This window comes from Cylas formicarius, unplaced genomic scaffold (genome assembly GCF_029955315.1).
Source record: "Cylas formicarius isolate icCylForm1 unplaced genomic scaffold, icCylForm1.1 PGA_scaffold_10__41_contigs__length_53128322, whole genome shotgun sequence".
Lineage (NCBI taxonomy): Eukaryota > Metazoa > Arthropoda > Insecta > Coleoptera > Brentidae > Cylas > Cylas formicarius.
The window spans coordinates 32,801,459-32,826,766 of NW_026844214.1; the positions used below are offsets into that span (position 1 = coordinate 32,801,459).

Consider the following 25,308-nt stretch of genomic DNA (forward strand, 5'->3'; position numbering starts at 1 on the left):
CCTCGGGATAAAAAGTGTCTCTTTAGTTCCTTGGATATCATCTAAATTTTTTCCCAAATTGATTTAAAAAAATCCCCCTTTTACATTCCTGCTCTAAAATACGCATTATACAGTGTGGCTTAAAGACGTTACGTAGGGCTGCGAGCCACTGCGGATATTTCCGGTGATATATTAGCCAGTGCTTTGGTTTGTCGATTCTGATGGTCAAGGTACACGCATATAGTATGCAACACCTTGTAAACTTCTTCTTTCACTCATTTATTAAGCACTCGCTCCATTCGTGCCAAATAAACTAATATGGCGTTTATCAAACTTGTTTAGCAAAGATTTCTGAAGATTTTTTTTAAAGGAAACTTTCACAGAATAGTGTAAGACTATTTACAAATATTCTGCATTCTACCTGCGTCGGTGGTTGATAAATCGAACTTTCTGACGTTTCGCCAACCACTCTGGAGATCTCACAGCTGGTCCTGTTCATAAATTTGACCGTTACAAGAAAAATATGTTCCAGACAAGCATTTTTCAATTTGGTTAGATTCCCAAATTGCAATATATCTGAAAGAGCTATGTCAAAACTAACCAGAGAAACAGAACAAAAAATATACGACTATGACAAATAGAGTCATAAGCAGTTGCCGAAAACAATAATGACACCGAAATCTCATTCGATCAAATTAACAATTAATCAATGTAATCGATTCTTCTACCAGGGAAATATCCGAAAATTAATAGAAATCTCTAAACAACCAAACAATCTTAACCGCGACTCTGATTTTCAACAATATGGAAATCCGGGACAATGTTCATGTCACTCATGTAGCTCCGCCTCTCTCAAACAGTATATCAGTGAGTTCAGAATAGAATGTGAGCAAGCTTCACTTAAGCTCTGAGGAAGCCATCAGGATGATTGGTGAAACGTCAGCTAGCTTTATTTATAAACAAAAGATGCAGAAGGGATCTAGAAGATTTGTAAATAGCCTTCTGAAGAAAATGTTAATTTTAACGAGTAACGAATGCCGTTTTCATCGCAGTTGTCTGTGTTCTTTATAATTTTTTTTAATTAAACTAAAATAGTAACTTCTAATTATTCCAAATAACTAACATCGGCCCATTTTAAACCAACATTAAGCACAAACAACACAGTAATATTGCCTCAGTTGGCCAGTTGAAATTATATTACATAATTTCTAAATTAACAGTTTTTCTTAGTTTGGTACCATAATTTATTGATCTGCAAATAAGTCAACTGTCAAGAACTTAGTAAACAATTTAAAAAAATAATATTTAAATATTAGTATTTACTTTTTACAAAACTTCTGGGTTGCATATGCGGCAAAGAATACATTGGACAAACCGGACGAAAAATATCAACTAGGCTCAAAGAACACGAAAGAGCCTTACGACTAAGACAAATAAATTCATCAGCTGTTGGCGAATTCTTGTATGTAATCAAACAAATCTCTAAATAACCAAAGAATCTTAACCGCGACTCTGGTCTTTACCTGTCACCAACATGGGAATCAGTGATCCGAGACGGTGTTCATGCCCCTCATTTAGCTCCGCCCCCCTCAAACAATATATATATACAGGTACAGAGTAAAATGCGAGCCAGTTTCACTCAATCCCTGAAGAAGCCAACAGGAAGATTGGCGAAACGTCAGCAAGTTCGACTCAGCAAAAACCGGCGCAGGAGGAAACCAGAAGTTTTGTAGAAAGTATTACAGTAGCCTGTGGAAGTTTCTTTGAAAAATTAATAATAGTATTTGCTTTCAATTATTATTATTATTGATTAGGTTTATGTCCAAGCAGCACCTGGCTAACGTCAATACATGTGCAATATTTCTGGCAAACATATTCAAGAATCAAAAAATTCAAGAATTATTTTCCAAAATCGGGCGACGTGTTAAAGAAAACATCTACACAAAGAAATTAAGTTTAGCAAAGAGCTTTAAAAACTACCAAATCTACAAAAAAAAAAATAATAAAATAAAAAATAAAACAGCAACAAAACATTTTTCAAAATATAGCGAAAACATGAATCGCCTTATACCCGCTCGACTGTGCACCGTCATGTTAAAAAGGAGAAGCGTGTTCTAAAGACCATATCTATTTATATGTACTTTAATACACAATCAATCGGGCAACGTTGCTCGGACGCTCAGAAATCTGCCCAATAAATGAAAAATATACATACGGACGCTAGGATGCTGAAATGTAAAAGTTTTCCCGTGTATATTGGACGCTAGCAAGGTACCTCTATAAAAGGACGCCGACATATAAGTATCATAAAACTTCACAAAAATGATCTTCGTAAAATCTGTCCTAAGGAAACTCAACGCCATCTCGTTTATAAAACTTCAAAATATTCACTTGTTAAAGTAGGGATCTTGAAGAAAACGATACTGGACGCTCAGAGACGGATCCATGAAAGGACGCTCGGAAAATAGCGGGATGTATATATATATATATATATATATATATATATATATATATATATATATATATATATATATATATATATATATATATGATGACACTATATTCCGGGATATCATCCGTTCGCTCGTTGAACTCCGACTGGAATCCTGCAAATCCTGCATCCGACTGGAATCCTGCAGACGTTTCGCCAAAATCTCACTTGGCATCTTCAATGCTCGCGCTCCGAAAACACTTCGAACACTGCAGTGTTTTCGGAGCGCGAGCATTGAAGATGCCAAGTGAGATTTTGGCGAAACGTCTGCAGGATTCCAGTCGGATGCAGGATTTGCAGGATTCCAGTCGGATGCAGGATTCCAGTCGGATGCAGGATTCCAGTCGGAGTTCAACGAGCGAACGGATGATATCCCGGAATATAGTGTCATCATATTTTTCCATCCGTGAATCAATACGTGAGAATATATATATATATATATATATATATATATATATATATATATATATATATATATATATATATATATATATATATATATATATATATATATATATATAATTTTTGGAGTCCTAAATAAATATATTTGACGTTTATTAAAAAAATTATTCGTAACTCCTAGTAAGGAGTATAAAAGTAGAGGTTACCTTTGTCATAAAAATAAAAAATACAAAATTGGGCAAGGCACTTTGGATCGTACAACAAATACAAGGAAATGTCTCCACAAATACTATATTTTGGGAAAAATTATTAAAATGCTTATGCTATAAATTTTTGTTTCATTTCAACCCTTTGAACAGTTTTACACCAAAAAAGAGAACAATCAGTACAAAAATTTTCTACTACACCAATGCAACAACAAAGGATTTGGTGGGGCCATTAGGGAAGGGACATTTCCGGGGCCGTGAGCACAGGAGCCAGGCCCAGGATGCTGTAGTTGCATGGCTAACTAAATTGCCGTGGTAAAATGACACTTTCCGTACGCTAGATCGGTGTATAATAAGACATTTTAGATACGACAGTAGAAAAAATATTTACAAAGTAAAAAATAACCACACAATAAAAAAGTGCAGATTTTATTACAAAATTTTATTGTCAGCAATATATATTTTTGACCGAACATCAATTAAGTCATGTAATTAACATTTAAATTTAAGATTATTCAACATTTAACCTGCCCAAAAGAGATTGGCTACATATTCATATCAATAAATAGCTAGATAACAAAAAATCAAAATTACCTGATATTTTTAATGTGGCAGTTCATGTTCCTGCACGTAATGTCTGAGTGGGACCTGATTCAATCTGCGTTTTGTGTTTAGAATTTAAAGACCAGAATTGATAAGGCATTCTTTAAATATTAAAGTAAAGCCAGCATTTACTCCGATTATAGGAATTTTTCAATACTTTTACTAATTATAGTTTTCTTTAGTAGAATCGTTTTGTTTCCCCTGAGACACTAAATTCTTAGTCAACAAAATAAATGATATGTTACCTAAAAGTAATAACAGAACTTCCAATGGATTTTGAAGATTGTATATGATTTAAAGCCATTTCAATATTCTTTGGTTGAAAGACTTTATCCACTACATTTTGTAAATAACCGTTTTCGACACCATGTGTCAAGTCATTTAGTGTTTCGTAACATAAATGACATTCATCATAATCGTCTAGAGGAGCACCCAATATGGTCTAAAACAAGAGAAAAATAATTTAAATTACGCATTTTACGATTTACATTTATTAATACCTGCATTATCATCTTTGTCTTAATGTACAGTGACAGTAAATTCCGACCAATTATGCCGCAAGAATCTGACAATAAGTCTGGGGGCAGGGATGAAAATATACTCTTTTCTTTTTTACAAAAACGAGTTAGGTGTTTCCAGTTAAACCTAGAACAAATCAATGAATCACATAATGTTATGTAGTATTAAATAAAAATCGATCACCTATCATTTCTGGTTAGAATAATAACATCATACTGTTGTCCCCTTAGTTCAAGTTCCTTAATTAACATTATTAAATCCACCTGGTCGTTAGAATGCTCATTATTCTCATATTCATGTTCAAGAAAAATTTTAGATCTAAATTCTTCCAATGTATCCAAGGTAATTATATCAGCCGCTCCTAAAGCTTTGGCGACAGGGACAGCTCTTTCACAACAAGAGGTAACTACTTCGGCTTTCCAATGCTTTAAAATTTGGATTAACAGACATCCTACTGGAGTGCAACCGCCTTGAATAAAAATTCTATAAAATATATAAGATATAAATATTTTTCTACAGTTTTCAACTGTAATAATGTGAATGTTACAAAAAAATTTGTCAGCATATCTGACAATTGCATGGGTCAAATTTTTATGATGTATGAACTTTACAGTTTGTTTCAAACTGAAACTAAACTGAACTTTTTATATATTTTATATTTATTATAATTAAAATAATAAAAAACAAGCGGATGCCTAAAGAAATTGTTCATAAATATTAATTGCAAATTGGTGGTGAAAACCGAAATAATGTGTAGATAAAAACGACAAAAATATGGAATTGCTTTTACCATATTTGTTTAACCTTAATTTTATGAAATCTGAATCGAATAAAAACTGCTTTAAAAAGACTGTACCTTGAATAGACCGCAATACCAGAGGATTAACACACCTAACTACATACCCTTGCATTGTGAGTAAGTATAGTTTAATTTTAGGTACTGGCGTGATACTTGCGTCATCTACGATCTAATAGACATCATCGAATAAACCTGTTCACAAGAACCCCAAAAGCCGCCGGCCGGTAAGTATTTATTAGTTATAAATAATATATTGTGAGAAGTTATTGTAAATTAATTAGAGTTTATTCGGTTGGGTAATATACATATATACATATATATACATACAGTTTTTCAAGCATTTTAAGTACATTTAGTGTTTCCTTTTTTAATTTTCTTCTAAATTTTGAAATTGGGATTGCTTAAACTATTTTCTCAATTTCGTGCTTAATAATAAAAACTTTCTACATTCCTCATTGTTTTTTGTAGGTATAAACATATTTTATACAAGTGACCCATTATGATTAAAAATGTAAATTGATATGTTTGTAAGTTGTACTTACTTCTTTTTTTCGGCATTTGACACATCTAACTTTGCCTGGTTCAATATAGATAAAGCTATACTCCCAGCATAAGGAATGCTGCAGGCACCTTCAAAACCCACGTTTTTAGGTTTTTTAGCTACCTTTAAAAATGATTATGTTAATTGCTAAAAACCACAGGAGAAATTAAACCTAGTGAACAGCAAGTGCAAGAAATATAGGTGGGAATCACTATATATTTGTTCAATTTTTCTGTGTTGAATATTATTGATATTTATTAACAAATTTGAAAAGTTTTGTCTCTCAATATCTAACCAGTGCTGCCAAACTTTTGGATTATAAAAAATATCCGCAGTTTCCTTTTTTGTTGCTTAAATAATTGCTAAGAACGCTGAGTAGAAATTACCCTATTTTCGGACAACAGGACGGTTTGGCTTAAGGTTCCTTGTGACCAAAATGGCACTGTCGCCCACACTTCGTCACCAATTTCCAACCTTTTAATTTTTTCTCCCAAGTCCGTTATAACTCCAGTACAGTCTCTTCCAAGGATGACTGGCAGATCCGATGAAGATTGCTAGAATAAAAAAATTTAAAGTTGTAAATTTCATTTTAAATGTAATCTTGATAACTCAATGTGATATATAAACATTTTATATAAACTGATTGAAATAATAAAATTAATGCGACTATAGTTTTACCACTTTGCCCGGGACTATACAATGAGTTTTAGAGGAACTCGTTTGGCGGGCAGTCTTGAGAGTATATATATGCACTAGAACGGGAATTACGTCATGCGTGCTTGTTTGTAGACTAGTGCAGTTTTCAAAAATGAAAATTGTTTGTGCTCTTGAAACGGCGAATTTGCTTGAAGAGTCAAACAGTTTAACCAAAATCATTTACATAAATAAGGATTGAACATAGAGCGTGGGATTACAAATATTGTTTTGCAGTAATGTATAATTTCCATTTTCAGGGCTTTAAAATAGTTGAAAATTGCTTTTTGCTTTAAATTTTAAATAGTTTTTTGAAAATAATAAAACTTGCGCATGTGTAATATCACTTCGATTTTTTTTTTAATCAGCGAAAACAACAATTATCTTTGTATATGTATTTCATGCAAAGAAAATGTATTACAGATGGTAAAAAACTTTCTTATCACTTGCATTTTTTGTTCCGGAGTTTTCGTTAGTTCCAGTTTTATTTTAACTGGCTTCGGTTATTCGGGAAAAGGAAAATGATGCATTTCCGCACAGACTAAAATAATTTTTTACCGGCCAGCAAAAGGGTAATCAGATTTATGATATTTTAAGAAGATAGGCGGAAATATAAAGAAAAATGTTTCCCGAGTATTAGTATTAGAAGTAGGAAATGTGGTTAGTGAAGAAGCAAATGTAGAGTTTGGCGTTCCTCAAGGGACAGTTTTGGGCCCGGTATTGTTTATACTTTATATTAATAATTTATTTAACATAACTAATATGCTTTGCGGACAACTCTGCCATAATCTACAGAGATAAATCCTGGAAAGCACTTAAAAACAAAGCCGAACATGACCTACAGCACATATTTAAATGGTTCAGTAACCATCTCTTAACCGTTAATTACGAAAAGACTAATTTTGTGCCTTTGGGATGTTATTCCGACTCTCTCCCAGACTTCCAAGAACTGAATATCAAAATAAATGCGAATTATTCTGTGCCCATAAAATATAAAACCACAATCAAATATTTGGGGATTATACTTGATCCGCATTTAAAGTGGGGTGAACATGTAAAATATACAAATAACCGCTTAAGATCTTTAATCAGAAATTTTAAAGAATTGAAAACATATTTTGAAAAGTCATACTTGAGAACCTTATATTTTGCACTTGTTCAACCACATTTAACTTATGGAATAATAGTTTGGGAGGGAGTGCTGGATGCTCATCTTAGAACGCTAGAAATCACTCAAAAGTGGATATTAAAAATAATTTATGGCAAGAATAAACTATATCCAAGTATTAAATTATTCCGAGAGAGTGAAATTTTAGATATTCGTCAACTTTTTGTGCAAAGTATAGCAATGCGACAATATAAGAAAAAAGACACGTTACAAACCATAAAGCATAATCATAACACCAGGCACAAAGTAGGAACAGGTAACCTTCCTCAAACCAAGACTTCACTAGGACAAAGATTCTTTTTGTACATAAGCGCAAATATCCACAGTGAGCTACCGATTGAAATCAAAAATATAAATTCTTTAACTTTGTTTAAATCTCGATTAAACAAATGGCTGCTAAGTCAAGAGAGATCGAGAATTCATTCACTGCTAATGAAAAAATATGGCTAGCTTAAAAAGTAAGACAAAAAAAATAAATCCTCGAATGTGTCAAAGTATCCCCAACAATGATAAAAACAAAACGTATCCAGAACTAGACTAAACTGCACCTGATCATGACAAACCAATGGCTAATAAATTTTAATACAATTACATTCCAAAACAAGCTTGTTATTACAACATAATTTTATCACTCATTTGCTAGCTTATTAAACTACGTCTTCTGTTTCATTTTCATTTTAGTTTTAATTCAATTTGTTACTGTTCGATTTTTCATTACCCTTTTGACTTTTCCAATTTGTACTGATTTTTCCATATTTAATTACATGTATAATTTAGGTAGGTATTCGTTATCTTTCATTAAAACTTTTCACTTTCCATAATTATATAAGACCTGTAAGTTTAATTCACACCGGCAAGAAGTATTTCTTTGATGTTATTTTAGTCTATTTATCAAATAATCATAATTATTTTACTCGCATTTCTACTAAATAATCTTTGGTTTAATTTTTTTTAACGCTTTTTTTTTGCATGTATTTACGGGAATTAGTATGAATTGCGTTATATTGTAGTCGTGATATTGTAGCTTGTATTGATTGATAAATAAACTTATTATTATTATTATTATTATTATTAAACATAGCTTCACCAATGACTAGAGAATCTTGGATCCACTAGATAAATTTGTCTATATTGAACATAATTGCCCGAACTTCAATGGTACAGTATAAAACCACACACTGTCGTATTAAATATATGTTTCCTTTTAAATCCCGCTGTCCCGTCGTCCCATTCGATGGCAGCATGCTGCCGTCGCATCCAGTCGATGAGGCATAATGGCAACAGTATAAACGGCCCCATTCAAAACAGTGTGTTGTAGGTGTTCCACAGAACGGGTCCGGCTAATACGCTCCCGCAAAAACGCATTATATAGTTCAGGGCTTACCTTAAAAATTCTACGTAATATTTTACGAAGGGTCTTGCCATAACCCTTGCAAATTTCAGCGTCTATGATTTGAACCGATGCCGCCTTCACATCGATTAAAACGTCATAGTCGCCACATTCATGAGGAGCAATCGCATCTTCTACTACCGCTACTGACTGAAAAAAATTAGATCAATTGAAAAGACATGTATTAAAGCATCCATAATTGTTGCATTAGAAATTTTGCTTGAAGTAGAATGGGGCATACCATGATAAGTAAAACTATATATACATTATATATATATATATATATATATATATATATATATATATATATATATATATATATATATATATATATATATATATATATATATATATATATATATATATATATATATATACATATATATATATATATATACATATATATATATATATACATATATATATATATATATATATATATATATATATATATATATATATATATATATATATATATATATATATATATATATATATATATATATATATATATATATATATATATATATATATATATATATATATATATATATATATATATATATATATATATATATATATGATGACACTATATTCCGGGATATCATAAACTCCATTGTCCTCAAACTTATAAAAAGCGAAGTTTTTAACATTCCTCCACAAAGTTGGGCAAATTCTGTTAAACATATAGAAAAAGCAGAACAATCGTATATCCATATTACAAATAATATAGAACAAATAATAATTAGAACATAAATACATACATAAATAAATAAATATTGTTTAGTATCTTTCCTAACAAAACCCCAAATAATTAAATTCTAAGCAAAGTACGGACCTGTTCGGCCATATTTCATTCTTACAGCTTGAGTAAATATATAGCACCGTTTAAGCAACCAAAAACCGCACATATCGACAATCTCCTAACCCCCTCGCAGCGGAGGCCCCCCGCGCGTGGCAGTCCGGCCCGTCCTAGTGTCCTCCCTGGCTACCAGCGTGTGCTCCGCCCCCCCACCGTCCTGTTTGCCCCGGTCGCGCGCTCCGACCGTCGACCCGATCGGAGCATAACAGCACGGCCCCCCCCGGCAGAGGGCGGTGACGGTGCGGCGCGGGGTCGCGGGGGATCGGGTCGACAGTCGGAGCGCGCGACATCTAGCAGCGACTGGGGCAAATAGGACGGTGGGGGGCGGAGCACACTCTGGTAACTAGGGGGGACACTAGGACGGGCCCCCGCTGCGAAGGGGTTAGGAGATTGTGGTTATGTGCGGTTTTTGCTTGCTTAAACGGTGCTATATATCTACTAGCTTGCCTGGGTCTTTCCTTAATTCGTATCAGTTAGTCACTTTCTTATATTTAAGAACAGACTTTAACAACTAACTTCACTTCTAGAACTGTAAAAGATTTAATGTTCTTCGCAAGGTGTTGAAAAGGCAAGAGAGGGTCCGAAAATTTCGCCGATAGTAGGTCGTACTCAAAATTTTCGCGCAATCGCAGTACAATCCTGCACGTAGGATGACAGTTGTATTTTAAATATAAATAATGAGAATTTCTTTTACTTTAATACTAACACTTGTGTTACTGTTGTCTTTCCTTACATTCAAAATATCACTGATCACATTTCAAAAGTTCGTAAGAAATATAACCCCAAAATCAGATTTACCACTTGTCCAATAATCTCTCTAGGTCAAAAACAAAATTCCATTATTAGGAGTTTACAGCATTCCATGCATATACGGCAAAGAATACATACATGAAAGACCAAACAACCACACTCAGGTCTTTCCCTGTCACCCATATGGGAGTCAGTCAACACCTCAAACAATATATGAGGTACAGAGTAGAATACGAGCCAGCTCCGGCTAAACTCTGTGAAGAGCCAACAGGATGATTGGCGAAACGTCAATAAATTCCATTCAACAACAACCGACGCAGGAGGATTCCAGAAGTTTTGTAATAGTATTAAAGTAGCCTGTGGAAGTTTCTTGGACAAATTAATGTATTAAATAGTTCCTCTAAGTTGTTATATTTGGATTAATTAATAGAGCATTAGTGCACAAAGTAAGTTAAGTTAAACTTTTGGCACAGTGGAATGTGCAAAAGCAGTAACTGTTTGCATGATCATAGAAACATCAATTAACTACCCTTGTTTTTTAAAAAAAATTCTTTCTTTCTTTTTTCTAACTTTGCTGTATTCGCATATTGGACAGGTCAGAAAAAAGTATTGGCTGGATACTGGAGTTGATTGTTCTAGGATCATTAATCATAATGATTAAATTTCATCCATTTGGAAGTTTAACTTGGTATGCTCTATAGAGATTTTGAAATTTAACGGTTTGTTCCTTGGGAACTTCTATAATCCACTAATTAGAATTTTCCAATTGATTGACAATTGGCTGGGTGATTTTAAGTTGCATATTACGGCAGTTTGTTTTTTGTGGATTTGCGTTTAACAAGGCCGATTCGCAAGTACTGTTATTATCATTTTTCTTAAGATCTTCATGGGTACAGGCGAATAGGCTTTTAGTAGCTTCTTAACATAGCTCATTCTGGTATGCATATTGCGATTCGGTTTTTATCAAATACTTTGCACCAGGCAAAACAACCATAAACCAACTGTTATTTAATGAATGAATGGGGATGAAAATAATCAAAAATTAACTTTACTATTCAAAATTAATTTTTCAAAAACAAAAGTGTTTTCTGAAGTTACAGGTAGAATCCTTTGTTCTTTTAATACTTTAGTTTGCAAAATAAAAAGTACGTTAAAAAAGTCTTTAATTGTAATTATACTTAGGTGAATAATTTTTTGTTGACAAAATTATCGAACTTTCTAAATCTTGGAAAATTGTCACAATAACTTCATGAGTGTTAATGACCTGTATCAATACATCTTCAATAAGGATTAAATATAAGGTGATTTTTCAACAAATTGATCTATTTGATTAATCTTAGATTTTGTTTTAAAATACTTTCAGCTAACTCTTTTTGGTTGTGCTGCAACTCTTTAATAAGATGCTCATAGTAATCGTCATCAGATGCATCAAGGTTTCCTGTAATAGCATTAAAAAGAGATGCATTTACATTTATCAACGTTCTCTTCGATCTTTTTGGATGAGGCAGAATATCTGATATTTTATTTTCAACCCTATTTTTCAAGATATTTGGAAGTTTAATATAGTTTTGACCATCATTAGTCGTTTCATATGTATCAATAAACGAACACATGAAATGCAGAATGTGGGTTTCTCATATGTTTCTTAGCGCAGCATTACCAAATCTGCATCAAGACATGATTTGTCTCTTTCATCTGCAAAATTTCTATGCAAAATATTTTTGAAATCATGGCATATACTGGATGTTTGAAGGTTAATCACGACTTTTGCATTTCCTTTTAGTTTACTAATTGGCAAATTCATTAGATAGATGTTATGGTAGATGATAATGTAATGAACTATTAATTTTTTAGGATAAACTAGTTTCTTCAAATAACTCCCTACTGGAAACAAAAACTTTTTAAAACCGGTACTTTTTTTGACACAAAATTTTAAAAATCCGTTAAAAAATAAGCTCATAGGAAAAAAAAACAGATAAGTAAATACGTTTTTTTAAAAACAAAATATTATATTAAATATTTCAACAAGCATTAGAGAACAGTGAAATTGCCATGATGGTGAACGATAAATTATTTAACAATATACGCTATGCTATTATCTTGATTCGGGTTTAAAGGCCGTCGTCGATTGGAATTACTTCCTAACGTTTCGCTAGCACGAGTGGCGAGCTTCTTCAGAGGTCCTTCCATCTCCGATGTTGGACGTCCAACATCGGAGATGGAAGGACCTCTGAAGAAGCTCGCCACTCGTGCTAGCGAAACGTTAGGAAGTAATTCCAATCGACGACGGCCTTTAAACCCGAATCAAGATAATAGCTTATCAACGGGCCGCGAAAGCCTTAACCAATTTATCAATATACGCTATGCAGACGACACAGTCATCTTTGCAGACACTTCAGAAGGCTTACAAGAATTTATAGACAACATTGTAGAATCCCGCGATCAACATGGTCTGACAATAAATATTTTTAAAAACAAAGGTGATGGTCATCAGCAGAAATCAAAACTTACGAGCCAATATACGGTACTCCAAAAGAAGAGGTGAGAAAGTTTAAATATCTCGGGTGCTGGATTACCGAAACCCTTGATTCGGAGACCCAAATTCGAGCACGAATTGAAAACACAACATCCACGTTACATTTATTCTATTCTCATATATGGCACGAAATCTTGAACAATGGGAAAGAGCAATGATGCAATGATGCAATGACTGGAAGCAGACTTTTGAAGATTCGATGGATAACACAAATGACAAATGAAAATATTATAAGATGCGAACAGACAAAGAACTCCTGCAGGATGTGAAACGGCGCAAAATCAGCTATTTAGGACATTTATACAAAGGAGAAAAATATCAACTTTTGAGACCGATCATGGAAGGAAAGATAGAGCGCCCGAAGGCTCCCGGAAGACGAAAATGGCTTAATAACATAAAAGAGTGGACAATAGAAAAGAATTTGCAGCCATTGTCGCCAACCTTCAGTAATGAAGAAGGCACCTAAAGAAGAATAGGACTCCCCATGGGTTAGCTTACCGGAATCTTCGCTGATGAGATAACTCGTGTTTTTTTTTAATTTTATATTATTTTACAACACCCCCACTAACTTAAAGGGGAATGAAAAAAAAACATGTTTCTACAATGGTGTAAAAATTAACAGTTAAGTTAATTTACTTACTTTTAATTTTCTTTTCGCAATACTGCAAAAAATTCTTCACCAATGATTTCATAATCACTTATGTGTAATCTAAACAAAACAACTTGGTAACATTAAATATTCCTAAACACTTTAAACAGGATTTTATTTTAAATTGATGCAAATCTTGTTACTAACCGCAATGGATTTTTATATTTGTCTATGAAATGCATGAAAAAGTGACCAAAAAAGGTTTGCTGAGATATTTTTCAGACATCCTTAGGCAACAACAAAACCATTCAAAAGAAGAGTGTGTGAGAAACTAAAGATGCTTCACTCAGATGTGTTTACCAATAACACATTGGCTCAAATAAAAAATTTATCATTAACCAGCATAACAAGGGTTTTCAAACGTATTCGTCATGGTTATTTTTAAATTTTATTTGAGTAATTTGCGATTCGACACATGCTTCATCAGACACTCAAGCAGTGATACCGACAGTGACACCTCAACTGCCTCAAATATATATATATATATATATATATATATATATATATATATATATATATATATATATATATATATATATATATATATATATATATATATATATATATATATATATATATATATATATATAAAAATTTTATGTTGTCACATTACCTCAATTCCCAGATACTGATTGAGCTGAACGGCTTCCATATATCTGATGGTTGATTCTTTTCTTCTAACTGATAATCCTATTGTTAGACCAACTAGTCCCCCAAAGAGAAAGCCAATACAAACTAAACTGATTTCACGTTTTGACCCTACAAATCAAATGTGCAAGCACTAACATTCTGTTTTTGCAATGAAATGTCATCAAGTAGGTTCTCAAAGTAAAGCAGCTAAATATAGCATAAAATAATAGATCCACAATATCATAACATGATTATGATGTTCATTTGGGTTGAATAACAATACGAGCCAAAGCAATTTGGCATGCCTAACATGTTTTCGTGGCAGTTTTAATTTCACATCATATAGAAAAATTTCTCTATCCCAAAAAACTGTAGTGATAAAATGTTACCTACATCTTCCTCCAACAAAAGCTTTCAAGAACATATAAAGCCTCTTGGGATCTGCTACATCAACTGCTTTTTCCTTGAAATCATGAGCAGCTGCTAACAAATAATTTAATAGTTCTCTCATGTTGAGTCTCATGTGCTCAATTTTTGTGCTATTCCAGACTTGGTATATTAGTGCCCTACTTTGTTGTAAATATGCATTTATCAGATCTTTCATTTTCGAACTCACTAGTTGGACTTGCATCTGCAATTTTAAGTAATTAAAATAGTATTATTACTTATTAAAATATGTTATTAAGAAACGAATGAATATCTAATAATTAACAACTAAAAGAATCCGAGGTTGAACTCTATTAATAGTTTTTTACTGTATTGTGATAATACAAATATCTGAAGAATACATAAAGTACACACCTCAACGTTTTCAAGCCTTTGAGAACTTCGAAATATTATTTCATCCATTTCTTATTACCAAACAATTGACTCTTTTATCAAATGTTCAGATAGTAGCTCTAACCAAAATCACAAATTGTTAGGTAACTTTAGACTTTGTCACGTTAAAGGTTAAAGTGCGGTTATAACTATTTTCAGTTCAGTTAATTACAAATCCCTGTAGTTTGTAACAAAAGTTGTAGGCGTCGAATCTAAACTTAATTGGAAATTAAGGATACTTTTCCGGGGGTCGATAACTTTGCGTATCATTAATTAAACACAACTATAAAAATAGGACCAAGAGGATCAACCAGCAGCTCTAAGATTTATCAAGCGAGTTAAAAATAATAATCTGAAATTAGGAGCCGGATGTCGATCTTCGTAAAAAAAATTGTAAATCCAAATAGTCATAAAAATGATATTGTAAATTGTTTTATTATTATTTCTATCCATAAATAACTTATATTAGGTTATTCTATCATCTATAATATTCTATGACCTAGATAGCGTGTTGGAAATTTGATTTTACAAAAGCCGTAGCAGAAACATCAGGGGGCACATGCGCTACAATTCCAACATGTTGGGGGGTTTTTTGTAGAGAGTTTATTTTGTGCTAGGTAGAGGTAGCGAAGTGATCAGTATTGGCAAAATTTGGTCTTGAAAGAGGAATTTGGTTAGGGTGTATTGGACAGGTGATGTGAGTACGAAATTCCAACGTAATAAATATATTTTATTTATTATTTATATTATTAGTATTTACAAAAAAAATTTTTTCAGGGTCCCAACGGGAAAGTTTTGTCGAAAACCCCTGGAGTTTTGGAAGATCGTATCAAGGTGTGTCTTTTTTCAAACAAACGTTTTTTTTTAAACGAAAATTACACTCACATGAAATAGAGATCCAATTTTAAGTTATTTGCAGAGCATATTTTCACTAAACTGGAGAAATATTGAATAGGAAATGGAGAAACCTGAAAAAAATCTACCCAAGCACTAAAGACAATATAGGTTAATGAAATACATAGAGAGGACAAAACAGTTAACCTCCGTAACCTAATAACCTTGACAGTAGTGCTTGTTATAAGGAAAAAAGCCCCTTGTCGAAAATAAAAAGGACCCACCTGCTATCCCAGTGACTTCACAGATGGAAACCACTCCAATCAGGTTCTATAGGTTGGTTCAACAATTTTTTTTATTGGTATAATTAAAAAAATTAAAGGCTTATAACATGTTTTCATTTTAGAAGTACCAAGACTAGGGAGTCAAACAGTGGAATGTTTTATCTAAGGAGAAGGCTGACAAATATTGAGGAGGCTCGAATACAAGAAATTAACCTCTTACGAAACGCCATTGAAAGAAGCAAGAAAATCCAGGAGTAAAGAAATAAAATTTTGGACTTATTATGTGAATTACAAAAAAAAAGTAGCAATAATTCGAAAACATTTTTATTTGTTATAAAAGCATATTTGCTATTTGGTTCCTCCTCATTTCCACCGTCATCTGCAATATCTACTTCCAGGTGTGGCAGCTTCTCTTCTAGCACATTTTCTAAACATATCAAATGTCTCTCTGCTCCGAAACGTGCGAGATATGATAAATTCTAAAATAGAATAATAAGTAATAAGTTACAAATGTAGGCCTCGAAAATATTTTAAGAATAAGTTCCCTTCATAATTCCTTAGTCTTCCAATACTTTGGTATTGGACACCTTCATTATCCTCAAATATTTGAATTGGTTCTGCTAATTCCAAAGCCATTTGACTAAATTATCCTCGGTCATTTCGTTTTGAATTAAAATGTCCATAACTTCCGTTTCTACTAATTTCTGATGTAGTAGGTACTAGAGTAAAATGACGTTTTCGCTTTATTAACACAGCAGCACTACACACAAACACTCAATAAGATATTCCTTCGAAAAAAACTAAATCTCAAAATCAAGATAACACACCATAACCTCTACATACGTACACGTTGCACGTTGCCAGTGCATACCTATGTTATGATCTGCTCTAACCGTATTATTCATCACTAAGATTTAAGTCAAGCGCACGTAAAAAACCATAAACTTTTTTTTAGTTTTCTTCATTTAGGTATATACAGAGTTCTTTGCTTTTTCATGAAAATATTTTGCAAGTTCATGCCCTTGTGATGTCCAAATCTAATTAAAATAAATCACAAAAGAAAAAAACAAAATTGCTTGAGAAATCTAGAAAAATAAATAAATACAGAATGGATATAATTTAATTTTGTTTGTCAGAGAGGAAAAGGGCACAGGGCAAAGGATACAAAATGTCTTAAAAAGACTTAAAAAAAGAATTTATTATGTTAAAAAGTTGAAATAGATGTTGAATTGGGTAGCTACTAATATGCACATACAGTAGGCATACACTTTGCTGATGTGTTGTACCTACATGTTTATATATTGTGTGACAAACTGCCCCTTAGATTGTCCAGAATAGCTAGGAGTTCTTTGTAGGTATTCTATTTTTATTATAAAATAAATTGCAGTGAATGTAATCTTAGACTATCATTTTTTTTTCTACTTTTATATCATCTTCATGCAGTAATGATTTTCTTATAATTAATTATCTTATAAAGGGTTAAATATAGTTTAATTTAAACACTTTTTTGTGAACACATATTTATTACTATTACTAAGATTACTACACATCTCTTGCTTATAGGACTAAAGTTAAAAAAATTGAAAAACATATTCTTTTGTTCTCCATAATTAAGAAGTATTCCAAAAATTTGCTCAGATATTTTAATATGTTTTATTTAATCACATTTGAAAAATAAGTATAAATTTAACAATCCAAAAAGTTTGCTGCCATTAACAACTCTAATGCAATTTCTGGTGCAATTGGAAACTCTGGTATTTCTGTAGAACTGTTTGTATAACGTACCTTGTAAGTAAAATACATGCAAACCTTCTGCAGTACATGAGACCTAAACAAAAATCAAACTTTCAATGACTATATAATTATAACTACTTGTTTGACTAAGCAATAAATTTGCACGAAATAAATAAGAGGAACAATTAACTAAAAAATTGAAGATTTTGGCACAAGAGAATAATCAACCATTTTCTAAAGTCAACAACTTACGGAATTTCTCTAAAATTTACTTCATTGGCGTCATTTTCTGCAAACTGACCGGGACCGCTTAACATAGCTTTAATGGTGCCGGATGTTAAAGCATGTTCTCTTTTCACTATAAATTCATGACCATCTGAAGAAATAAGCTTCACATACATTGCCTCAGGACCTTCACAGCCTCCATACACACGCTCTTGTGTTCTTTCTTCAGTAATATCTCCCATTGTAATATTGTAATTAATTATAAATTTGATATCCTAGTTTGCTAATAGTTTCCCTAGAAATAAAAACGGCACATTCAATATTTAGTTAGTATACTGTGAGCACAATTCTGTCAAATGCAATTAGGGTTAGAATGAAAAAATAATGAATTTTATGTTTATTGGATCTATGGTTCCATTTAAAGAAAGCGCGCTTTTTTATTGTCTTATATAAACCATTGACTAAGACTTAACATTTTTCATCAAAGTGGCAATCTTATATTGCATATTTTCAGTGTCCAAGTGAAAATTCTTTTTATGCTCTCTTAAGATATTTATTTTATTTTTTCTGTTTAGGATTTGTTTGATTTTTTTTGACTTGCCAACTATTTTGTACCACTACGTGGTGTAAAACTGGAAGAGGAGATGTATATGGCCGGATGACCGTAGTGAAATTGATCTCCAGAAATCATTGATAAAGAAAGAGAGTTTAAAAGGGGTTTACACGTTATTGAATGTTGAATTGAGGTGATGGTTATTTAATGATCTAACACCTATTTGATGTCATATTTTATTGTATGATTGTATTGTCCACTATGGTAAGGTTATTTAGTCTGAATATAAGTATAATAGGTAAATTCTTTATGTATGATCTTTTGTCTTGCACAGCCAAAACAAAAAACCAAGGGGGTGACCTTTCAACTAGTTCACAGGAGCCAGCAAGATCCTCTGGTTAGCGATGAAACGGCGCCTCAGCGTGTTTTGTTACCGCTCATAGGAAACGAGTCTAAAAAGGATAAAGAAAAGCGATTAGAAGAGCAGGCTAAATATGGAATTTATTTTGATGATGATTATAATTATTTGCAACACCTTAAAGATTCTAAAGATAATAGAATGGAATGGCCATCACATATAGGGGAAGAATTAAAACAGCAAAAAAAAGAAAAAGTTAGACTTAGCTTACCATCATCCGTTTTTGCTTCTGACATTGAAGAGGAAATAGGGATGTTAAATAAAGCTGCTCCCATGTCTGGTTAGATTCTCATATTATGCTCTGGTGCTGAAAATAAGTATAAAAGCCTAAATGTTAATTCTAGGACTGCAACTTGATTTGGATCCAGATATAGTTGCAGCAATGGATGATGATTTTGACTATGAAGATCCGTATAATGAATTGGAAGATGATTTTGTTGAATTAGCAAATGACCTCGCCTCTGATCAGGAACTTGAAGAAAATAATTATGACAATTTTCTTGACTCTAATATATATTTGGATGAAATTAGTTCATTAAAAGGCTCTAAAAAGTCATTTGAATTTGATGACTCTAAGTCACATTTTACTAATTATTCAATGACTAGTTCTGTTATAAGAAGAAATGATCAGTTAACACGGCTGGATGATAGATTTGAAAAGGTTGGGTTTTCTGTGATTTAAATATATTTCTTTGATTACTATTTTTTTTTTACTTTGGCTTAGGTGTTTGAGTCAAGATTTCTGGTAATTCTTTCTTTAAACCAAATTTTTGCAGAAAACAATTTTTCAATAAGATTTCGAACCTAATAGTAAATCAATTTTTAAACTATGTTAAAAGTTTATATTAGTAAGCCAGCTAGAAATTTTAACTCAATGCCTGATTCATTACTAATGGTTGCTTATCAATCTTTTGTATATTGTTGGCAATGCATGATGTGTTTTAGATATATGCAGAATATGAAGATAATGAAATTGGACCTCTTGATTTGGAAGAAATTGAGGGTCACGTATCAGAAACATCACAAATTGTATTGCAATATGCAGAGGACTTTGCAAAACAGCAGAATAAAGAATTATTAGACAGCAAGAAGATCACTTACAAGATTAAAGAACAACTGGCAAAAGAATCAGATGAAGAAAAAGAAGTATTTTTGGTTGTTATAATATTAATATTTGTGGTACTCCTATGTATCATTTTTAGGGACTGCAATATATAGAAGTCAAAGAGAAAGAGAAATGGGACTGTGAATCAATTTTAAGTACCTATTCAAATCTTTACAACCATCCAAAAGTCATAAAAGAACCTTTGGTAAGTAAGATGGAACTGTATTGACCAAAAATGACAAATTGTTTAGTTTCCATAAAATATTGTACAGAATAATATAAAAAGCAAGTAACTATGGAGCCAACAATAAATACTTAAACTTAAATGTAAATTATATACAAAATTTGTGACATTTTTGGCTTATATTTTATTTATTTTCCACATATTTCATCAGATTTCAATTTTAGAATGAGAAAATTACAATTGACAAGCTTTCTGGCATACCCAACCATGTTCTTGGCCAAAAAAAAATAACCATGGCCGCTTTAAATCGGTTGAACAATGAAAATGGCTCAGTTGAAAACAAGACCGAAAAAGCTATTGGAGCTGGTTCAGTTGTTTCCCAATTATCGGCATTATCAATTCGGGCTAAGGATGAGTCTCCAGAAGAAAGAAGAAATAGAAAGAAAGCTCTAAAAGTGTACAGAAAGGAGCGACGAATCGAGAAGAAAATAAACAGTGAAGCATTTAAAGAAGAATCAATTAAACAAGCAAAAATTCATATTAATAACAAAAATAATGTACAGGGAAATAGAATATTGTAAATCATAAATACTCAAAAATATACAGTCCTACTTCTTGTAATTCAATGCCTTTGCAGACTATCTTCTTCAACGCCTACACTTTTAATACATTAACATTTATTGTCTTAAATTTTGCAAAAGTTACTAGAATTATTTCTTCGTGCGTGTATGTGAGGACGAAATTATATGTGCCTTTTCGTTTAACCTTTCCACACTTCTCTTGTAGGTGTTGCGTTTCTTTCAACAAACGACAAAGCAGGTCCCTATTGCTATTTACAAATCTTCTGGATTCTTCATGTGTCGGTTGTTTATAAATCAAACTTGCTGACGTTTCGCCAATAATCTTGTTGTCTTCTTCAGTTCTGAAGAAGCCCACCTGATGATTGGTGAACGTCAGCTAGTCAAATTTATACACAGCCGACCCAGGAGGAATCAGTAGATTTGTAAATAGTATTGCAGGAGCCTGTGGAAGTATTATGCCCATACCTTCTTTTTTGCGCGATGATCGATTTTAGTTTAAGGATTCGTTTTGAGATTTTAGGTGATTTTTACAACCAATTTATGAATAGTTTCGTAGTAGTTCGAAAGTAGCAAAGAAGATAACAAGCTATACTACATGTCGCTGTAAATTTCGTTTTTCTACTTCCGTCTGTACACAACGATCTAGCGTGCGGGAAGCGTCACTTTCGTTTCCCACGGAGCCGAGCCACTTCGGACCTTTCCGGGATTTTACCGCACGGGTTTGGGAGCAATCGGATGTTTTCGGAGATATTTCCCACGCCTTGAATTTTGAAGTTTATGGTCATGTCAGTGAATGTATTCGTGTTGTTTTGCGAAAATGTACCCAAAAATTAACGGTCGTAGAAAAAGTATAGTATGCAACACGTTCGGTAAAATTTTTAAGTCACTCGTTTATTAAACACTCGCTCCGCTCGTGTCAAATAAACTCGGCAGTCAAATGCCGTTTACCGCACTTCTTGCCTAATATACTATTAAACGCTAAAATTAAGGTTTAGGCATTGTATCACACAGGATTAAAACCTGCTATAATATAGAGAGGGTTCCATTAAAAAATATAAACAACCGTGATATATTAGCACTTTTAAGATAACCTGCATAATTTGACGGTCATTTTATAATGATCCTATTTAATCCAAAAGTAAAACTTTTTTTATTTATTTGGGTCACAAACATTCCCTGCGTGAATAACCCTTCATTCGATACCCACACGTGGTGAGATAAAAAAATCAACTAACTAACCAAACTGAAATTTCATAATGAATGAGAGTAAACTGCCAATAAATAATTCATTAATTTAATTCTTTTTTTTTTTATTTATTTGCATTCTTATGCTAAATTTAATTTGACTGTAAGTAAAGTGTGCGGTGCTGATGTTGCGTCTAGGTAGGTATAAATCAATTATACCTTCAGTCATAAAAAGGTCTACATAAAATTGTTGTAAAATATGTAAAAATTGTTTAAAATTTGAACTTATTTTATTCATTGTTTAATTTTTAAGAGTATTAATTGTCTCTAGTAAATTGCATTTTTTTATCATTTTATTACTGAATTTTTTTTTTGCCACTTTAAGATTAATTTTCTCTAAAATGATGAGCCAACCCGTTTCTTTTATAAATATTGAGTCGACATTTTAAACAGTATGCTCCTATAATACACCCTATTTGCGCTTTTGTTTATTTAAAAATCGGAAGGACTGCTTCAACCAGCTGATGCCCCCACCCCCCCAGTAAACAAAAGCAGAAAGGGATTAAACATTCAGGTGCACCACTTCTCTCTCTTAAATCCTTATGTATCCAATTGATATGTGGTATGCGTTCGTCGTTGATAGAACCTGCGCGGAGAAGCAAAACAATGAGGTTTCCAGCTGCGGTTGCTTCGATCAAAAATGCTTTACTTTATACACTTCATTCTTTGTGATCTGTTGATTCGTGTAGTTTGTGTGGCGTGAAGTGCACATAATTTGGTGTTATATTCATTACGCGATTTTTAGTCTAATTTAATTCTGTTTTAAATGGAAAGTCCATCCCACAAACGAGGTATTTACTGAGTGTTTAACGAAATATCTAATTAAAAACTGTCCAAAATGTGGTGCTTGATCAGTCAACCAAATTCAGTGGTGTTTGAAGTTCGAGTTGACCCAAAATCCATCGGCCAAGATTGCCTTGAGAAGGTGAGAATTTTGTACTCATGGCATTAAGTATTAGGGCATAATGTGGAAAAATTATTTTTTTTTGCCACAGTTATTTTTAATTTCCGCACCTACATTTGGATCTTTTAACTTATTTTTCTGCATATACTTAGATTTTTAAGCAAATTTTAAATATTTTAATGTACTTCGCCGATAGCGTGCATATCTTACCTTGCACGTTTTCATAGTCCAAAGTCCGATCCACACAGGTAACTATATCAAATACAAAGTCCAATGTTCGATAAGCCGGCAAAGTTTAATGTACTTACGCCTTGCACATTTTGGTGTAAAATTCATTTTTATCAAATTTACAATTTTTAAATAAATATTGTCAATATGTCTGGTAAAGATGTTACTTGCCACATTTGCTTATTGTAATCAATTGATTTTGTAGATTGTACCAGATATTGTTTTTAATTTCTCATTTGACCCTATAAGATTTATTTATATATATAGAACTTGGAGTAGTCACATGTTTTAATAACTTAAACATTTATTTGCTACCCTTACGTACTCAAATATTACACTGTTTTATGGGAATTTTTAACATTATGAATACAAACTCTCTGTAATATATATTTTTTTTATTTCCGTCAGTTACGCCTCTGTTCTTGTGGAGCGGTTTTAATTTATTCCGGCAATTTCCTCCTTTTGGTAGAGTGAAATGGGTACCCGCCTGGTGCACATTAGCGCGATTGCGGGGAACGGGAAGACCTAGTCGATGTTATTGATAATTTGTGGAGTTAAAAAGTTGAAAAATGGCTATTGCGACATAACTTTAGTTCTTAGTCGGCGGCTAATGTCCCGCCGCCATAAAAGGAATTTTGTTTTATTTGATCTTTTTTAACTGCAAATGGATGTCCTCGTTTTTAATGTTCAATCAGTATTAATAACAATAACAAATAACAGGAAGCTATATATGTATAATTACTAATACAATATCGAATACACTAACATATATAGTGATTATTTTCAAAATTTTGAAATATATTAACTTTTGAAAAAGATTATTTTCCATACTGCAACATTTTATTCTAATGGTTTACGAGGAAGACGGAAAGACAAGTATCGTGATATTAATTATAAAGAAATATATACCTATCCAACTTATATTATTAAAGGGACTACTTTTTTTTAAATATTAGATACTTTAATTCATTAAGTTTTGTTCCTATTATAATAATTTTAACGAACCTTTCTGGGAGAGTTTTTAGAAATTTTAAATGATTATCAATAATTGCTCCTCACTCTAAAATTCCGTATATACTAGAGACAAACAAAAAAAATTTAAGTATTTTTTTCTCTAACAAATCTTTTAGATAAATAAATTTGGAGCGGAGCTCCCTTAGTTTGTTTGTTAAATTATTTACTTGTGTATCCCACTGTAATTGTAAATTGTATTTTTTTTATTGTGCTGGTTTTTGTTTCTTTGTTTTGTATTTTTTATTTGATATTTCTTTTCCTATCTATGTTCTTTTTTGACTTTAACTTGCTTAATGCACTTGTGAAATTGTATTGTGAAATTATGGGTTGCATTGCATTGATTGGCGATTTTGTCAATATCAAAAATTTCTATGGGAAACCTGTGAAATTGAAAATATTTTAATTTAAGGCATCGCTCGTTCAATATTATGAAATGCTATTTATAATTCACCAGAAGTAAATACTACCACGAATGCAGTTTACTGTGTCGATCTCAAGTGGGACAGCTGATAAATTATACCTTAATATCAAACCTAAAACCGCACGTACACGTTCATAAAAAATACCAACAACGTTTTGGAAATGGGTTATTGAAATCTCTTTTTACGTAAATTGGAGTCACATTGAAATAATGGTAAAACCATGAATACTATTTATGAAGGTTCTGCAACCATATGCAAACTAAAATTACTAAACAATTTTTTTAATTTTGCGCACCTAACTTGAAAGGCAGTGGCATAGTGGGAACGTAAAAAAACACTCAAAAATAGGAACGGTAGTGCATATAATTTTTTACATTATTTTTTGTGCATGTTCCCAACATATTTTATTTATGTCGCTTATGAAACACTAGACGCACGGGATATTCGCAACTTTGTTGATAAATTACATAAAATTCAGAGCAAAAAAACGATGCCTTTTAATCATATTTTCAGTAGTGACAACTCTAGAACAAAGGAATT

General features: G+C 32.3%; 4 protein-coding genes and 1 long non-coding RNA gene across 7 annotated transcripts in view; 3 read left to right on the plus strand and 2 right to left on the minus strand.

Annotated features, from left to right (window-relative positions):
* Positions 1 to 3,138: 3,138 nt before the first annotated feature.
* On the minus strand, positions 3,139 to 15,159 carry LOC132708352 (uncharacterized). 2 transcript variants are annotated; one of them, XM_060680640.1, is made up of 9 exons: positions 15,020 to 15,159; positions 14,612 to 14,849; positions 14,202 to 14,347; positions 8,786 to 8,941; positions 5,927 to 6,094; positions 5,542 to 5,663; positions 4,384 to 4,683; positions 4,182 to 4,326; positions 3,140 to 4,123 (listed from the first exon to the last, which is right to left on the minus strand). In XM_060680640.1, the coding sequence occupies exons 1-9, from the start codon at positions 15,065 to 15,067 to the stop codon at positions 3,923 to 3,925; spliced, it is 1,524 nt and encodes a 507-aa protein (XP_060536623.1). In that variant the 5' UTR covers positions 15,068 to 15,159; the 3' UTR covers positions 3,140 to 3,922. The 2 variants fall into 2 exon arrangements, with proteins under 2 accessions (XP_060536624.1, XP_060536623.1); XM_060680641.1 differs by lacking the exon at positions 4,384 to 4,683 and having other exon boundaries at positions 3,139 to 4,123.
* Positions 15,160 to 15,593: 434 nt separating this feature from the next.
* LOC132708358 (uncharacterized) lies at positions 15,594 to 16,494 on the plus strand. Of its 2 annotated transcripts, none has more exons than XR_009619900.1 (4): positions 15,594 to 15,734; positions 15,815 to 15,871; positions 15,957 to 16,207; positions 16,278 to 16,494. It is a non-coding gene; the product is annotated as an uncharacterized LOC132708358 (long non-coding RNA). The 2 variants fall into 2 exon arrangements; XR_009619901.1 differs by having other exon boundaries at positions 15,633 to 15,753.
* A 1,155-nt stretch (positions 16,495 to 17,649) lies between these two features.
* On the minus strand, positions 17,650 to 18,480 carry LOC132708356 (elongin-C). The gene is made up of 2 exons (XM_060680645.1): positions 18,142 to 18,480; positions 17,650 to 17,983 (listed from the first exon to the last, which is right to left on the minus strand). Exons 1-2 carry the CDS (start codon positions 18,354 to 18,356, stop codon positions 17,842 to 17,844), a joined length of 357 nt encoding a protein of 118 aa, XP_060536628.1. The 5' UTR covers positions 18,357 to 18,480; the 3' UTR covers positions 17,650 to 17,841.
* A 160-nt stretch (positions 18,481 to 18,640) lies between these two features.
* On the plus strand, positions 18,641 to 21,123 carry LOC132708353 (protein LTV1 homolog). Its single transcript, XM_060680642.1, has 6 exons — positions 18,641 to 18,931; positions 19,002 to 19,365; positions 19,430 to 19,746; positions 20,031 to 20,231; positions 20,288 to 20,395; positions 20,599 to 21,123. The coding sequence occupies exons 1-6, from the start codon at positions 18,911 to 18,913 to the stop codon at positions 20,953 to 20,955; spliced, it is 1,368 nt and encodes a 455-aa protein (XP_060536625.1). The 5' UTR covers positions 18,641 to 18,910; the 3' UTR covers positions 20,956 to 21,123.
* Positions 21,124 to 22,834: 1,711 nt separating this feature from the next.
* Positions 22,835 to 25,308, plus strand: part of LOC132708355 (E3 ubiquitin-protein ligase MYLIP) — a 28,202-nt gene continuing 25,728 nt past the window's right edge. The window contains exon 1 of the mRNA XM_060680644.1: positions 22,835 to 23,125. Within this exon, the coding sequence (XP_060536627.1) occupies positions 23,039 to 23,125 (87 nt within the window). The 5' untranslated portion in view covers positions 22,835 to 23,038. The remainder of the gene's footprint in view (positions 23,126 to 25,308) is intronic.

Bases quoted from the DNA above. Each gene is read 5' to 3' on its own strand.
- LOC132708352 (XM_060680640.1), bottom strand. From the start codon at position 15,067: ATGGATGAAATAATATTTCGAAGTTCTCAAAGGCTTGAAAACGTTGAG. The intron at 14,850-15,019 runs GTGTGTACTTTA...TTAAAATTGCAG, and splicing joins AAAGGCTTGAAAACGTTGAG to ATGCAAGTCCAACTAGTGAG. The intron at 5,664-5,926 runs GTAATTTCTACT...TCATTTTTAAAG, and splicing joins TCCTGTTGTCCGAAAATAGG to GTAGCTAAAAAACCTAAAAA.
- LOC132708356 (XM_060680645.1), bottom strand. From the start codon at position 18,356: ATGGGAGATATTACTGAAGAAAGAACACAAGAGCGTGTGTATGGAGGC. The intron at 17,984-18,141 runs GTAAGTTGTTGA...ATTTTTGTTTAG, and splicing joins GTAAATTTTAGAGAAATTCC to GTCTCATGTACTGCAGAAGG.
- LOC132708353 (XM_060680642.1), top strand. From the start codon at position 18,911: ATGATTGTATTGTCCACTATG. The intron at 19,747-20,030 runs GTTGGGTTTTCT...GATGTGTTTTAG, and splicing joins TGGATGATAGATTTGAAAAG to ATATATGCAGAATATGAAGA. The intron at 20,232-20,287 runs GTATTTTTGGTT...TATCATTTTTAG, and splicing joins AATCAGATGAAGAAAAAGAA to GGACTGCAATATATAGAAGT.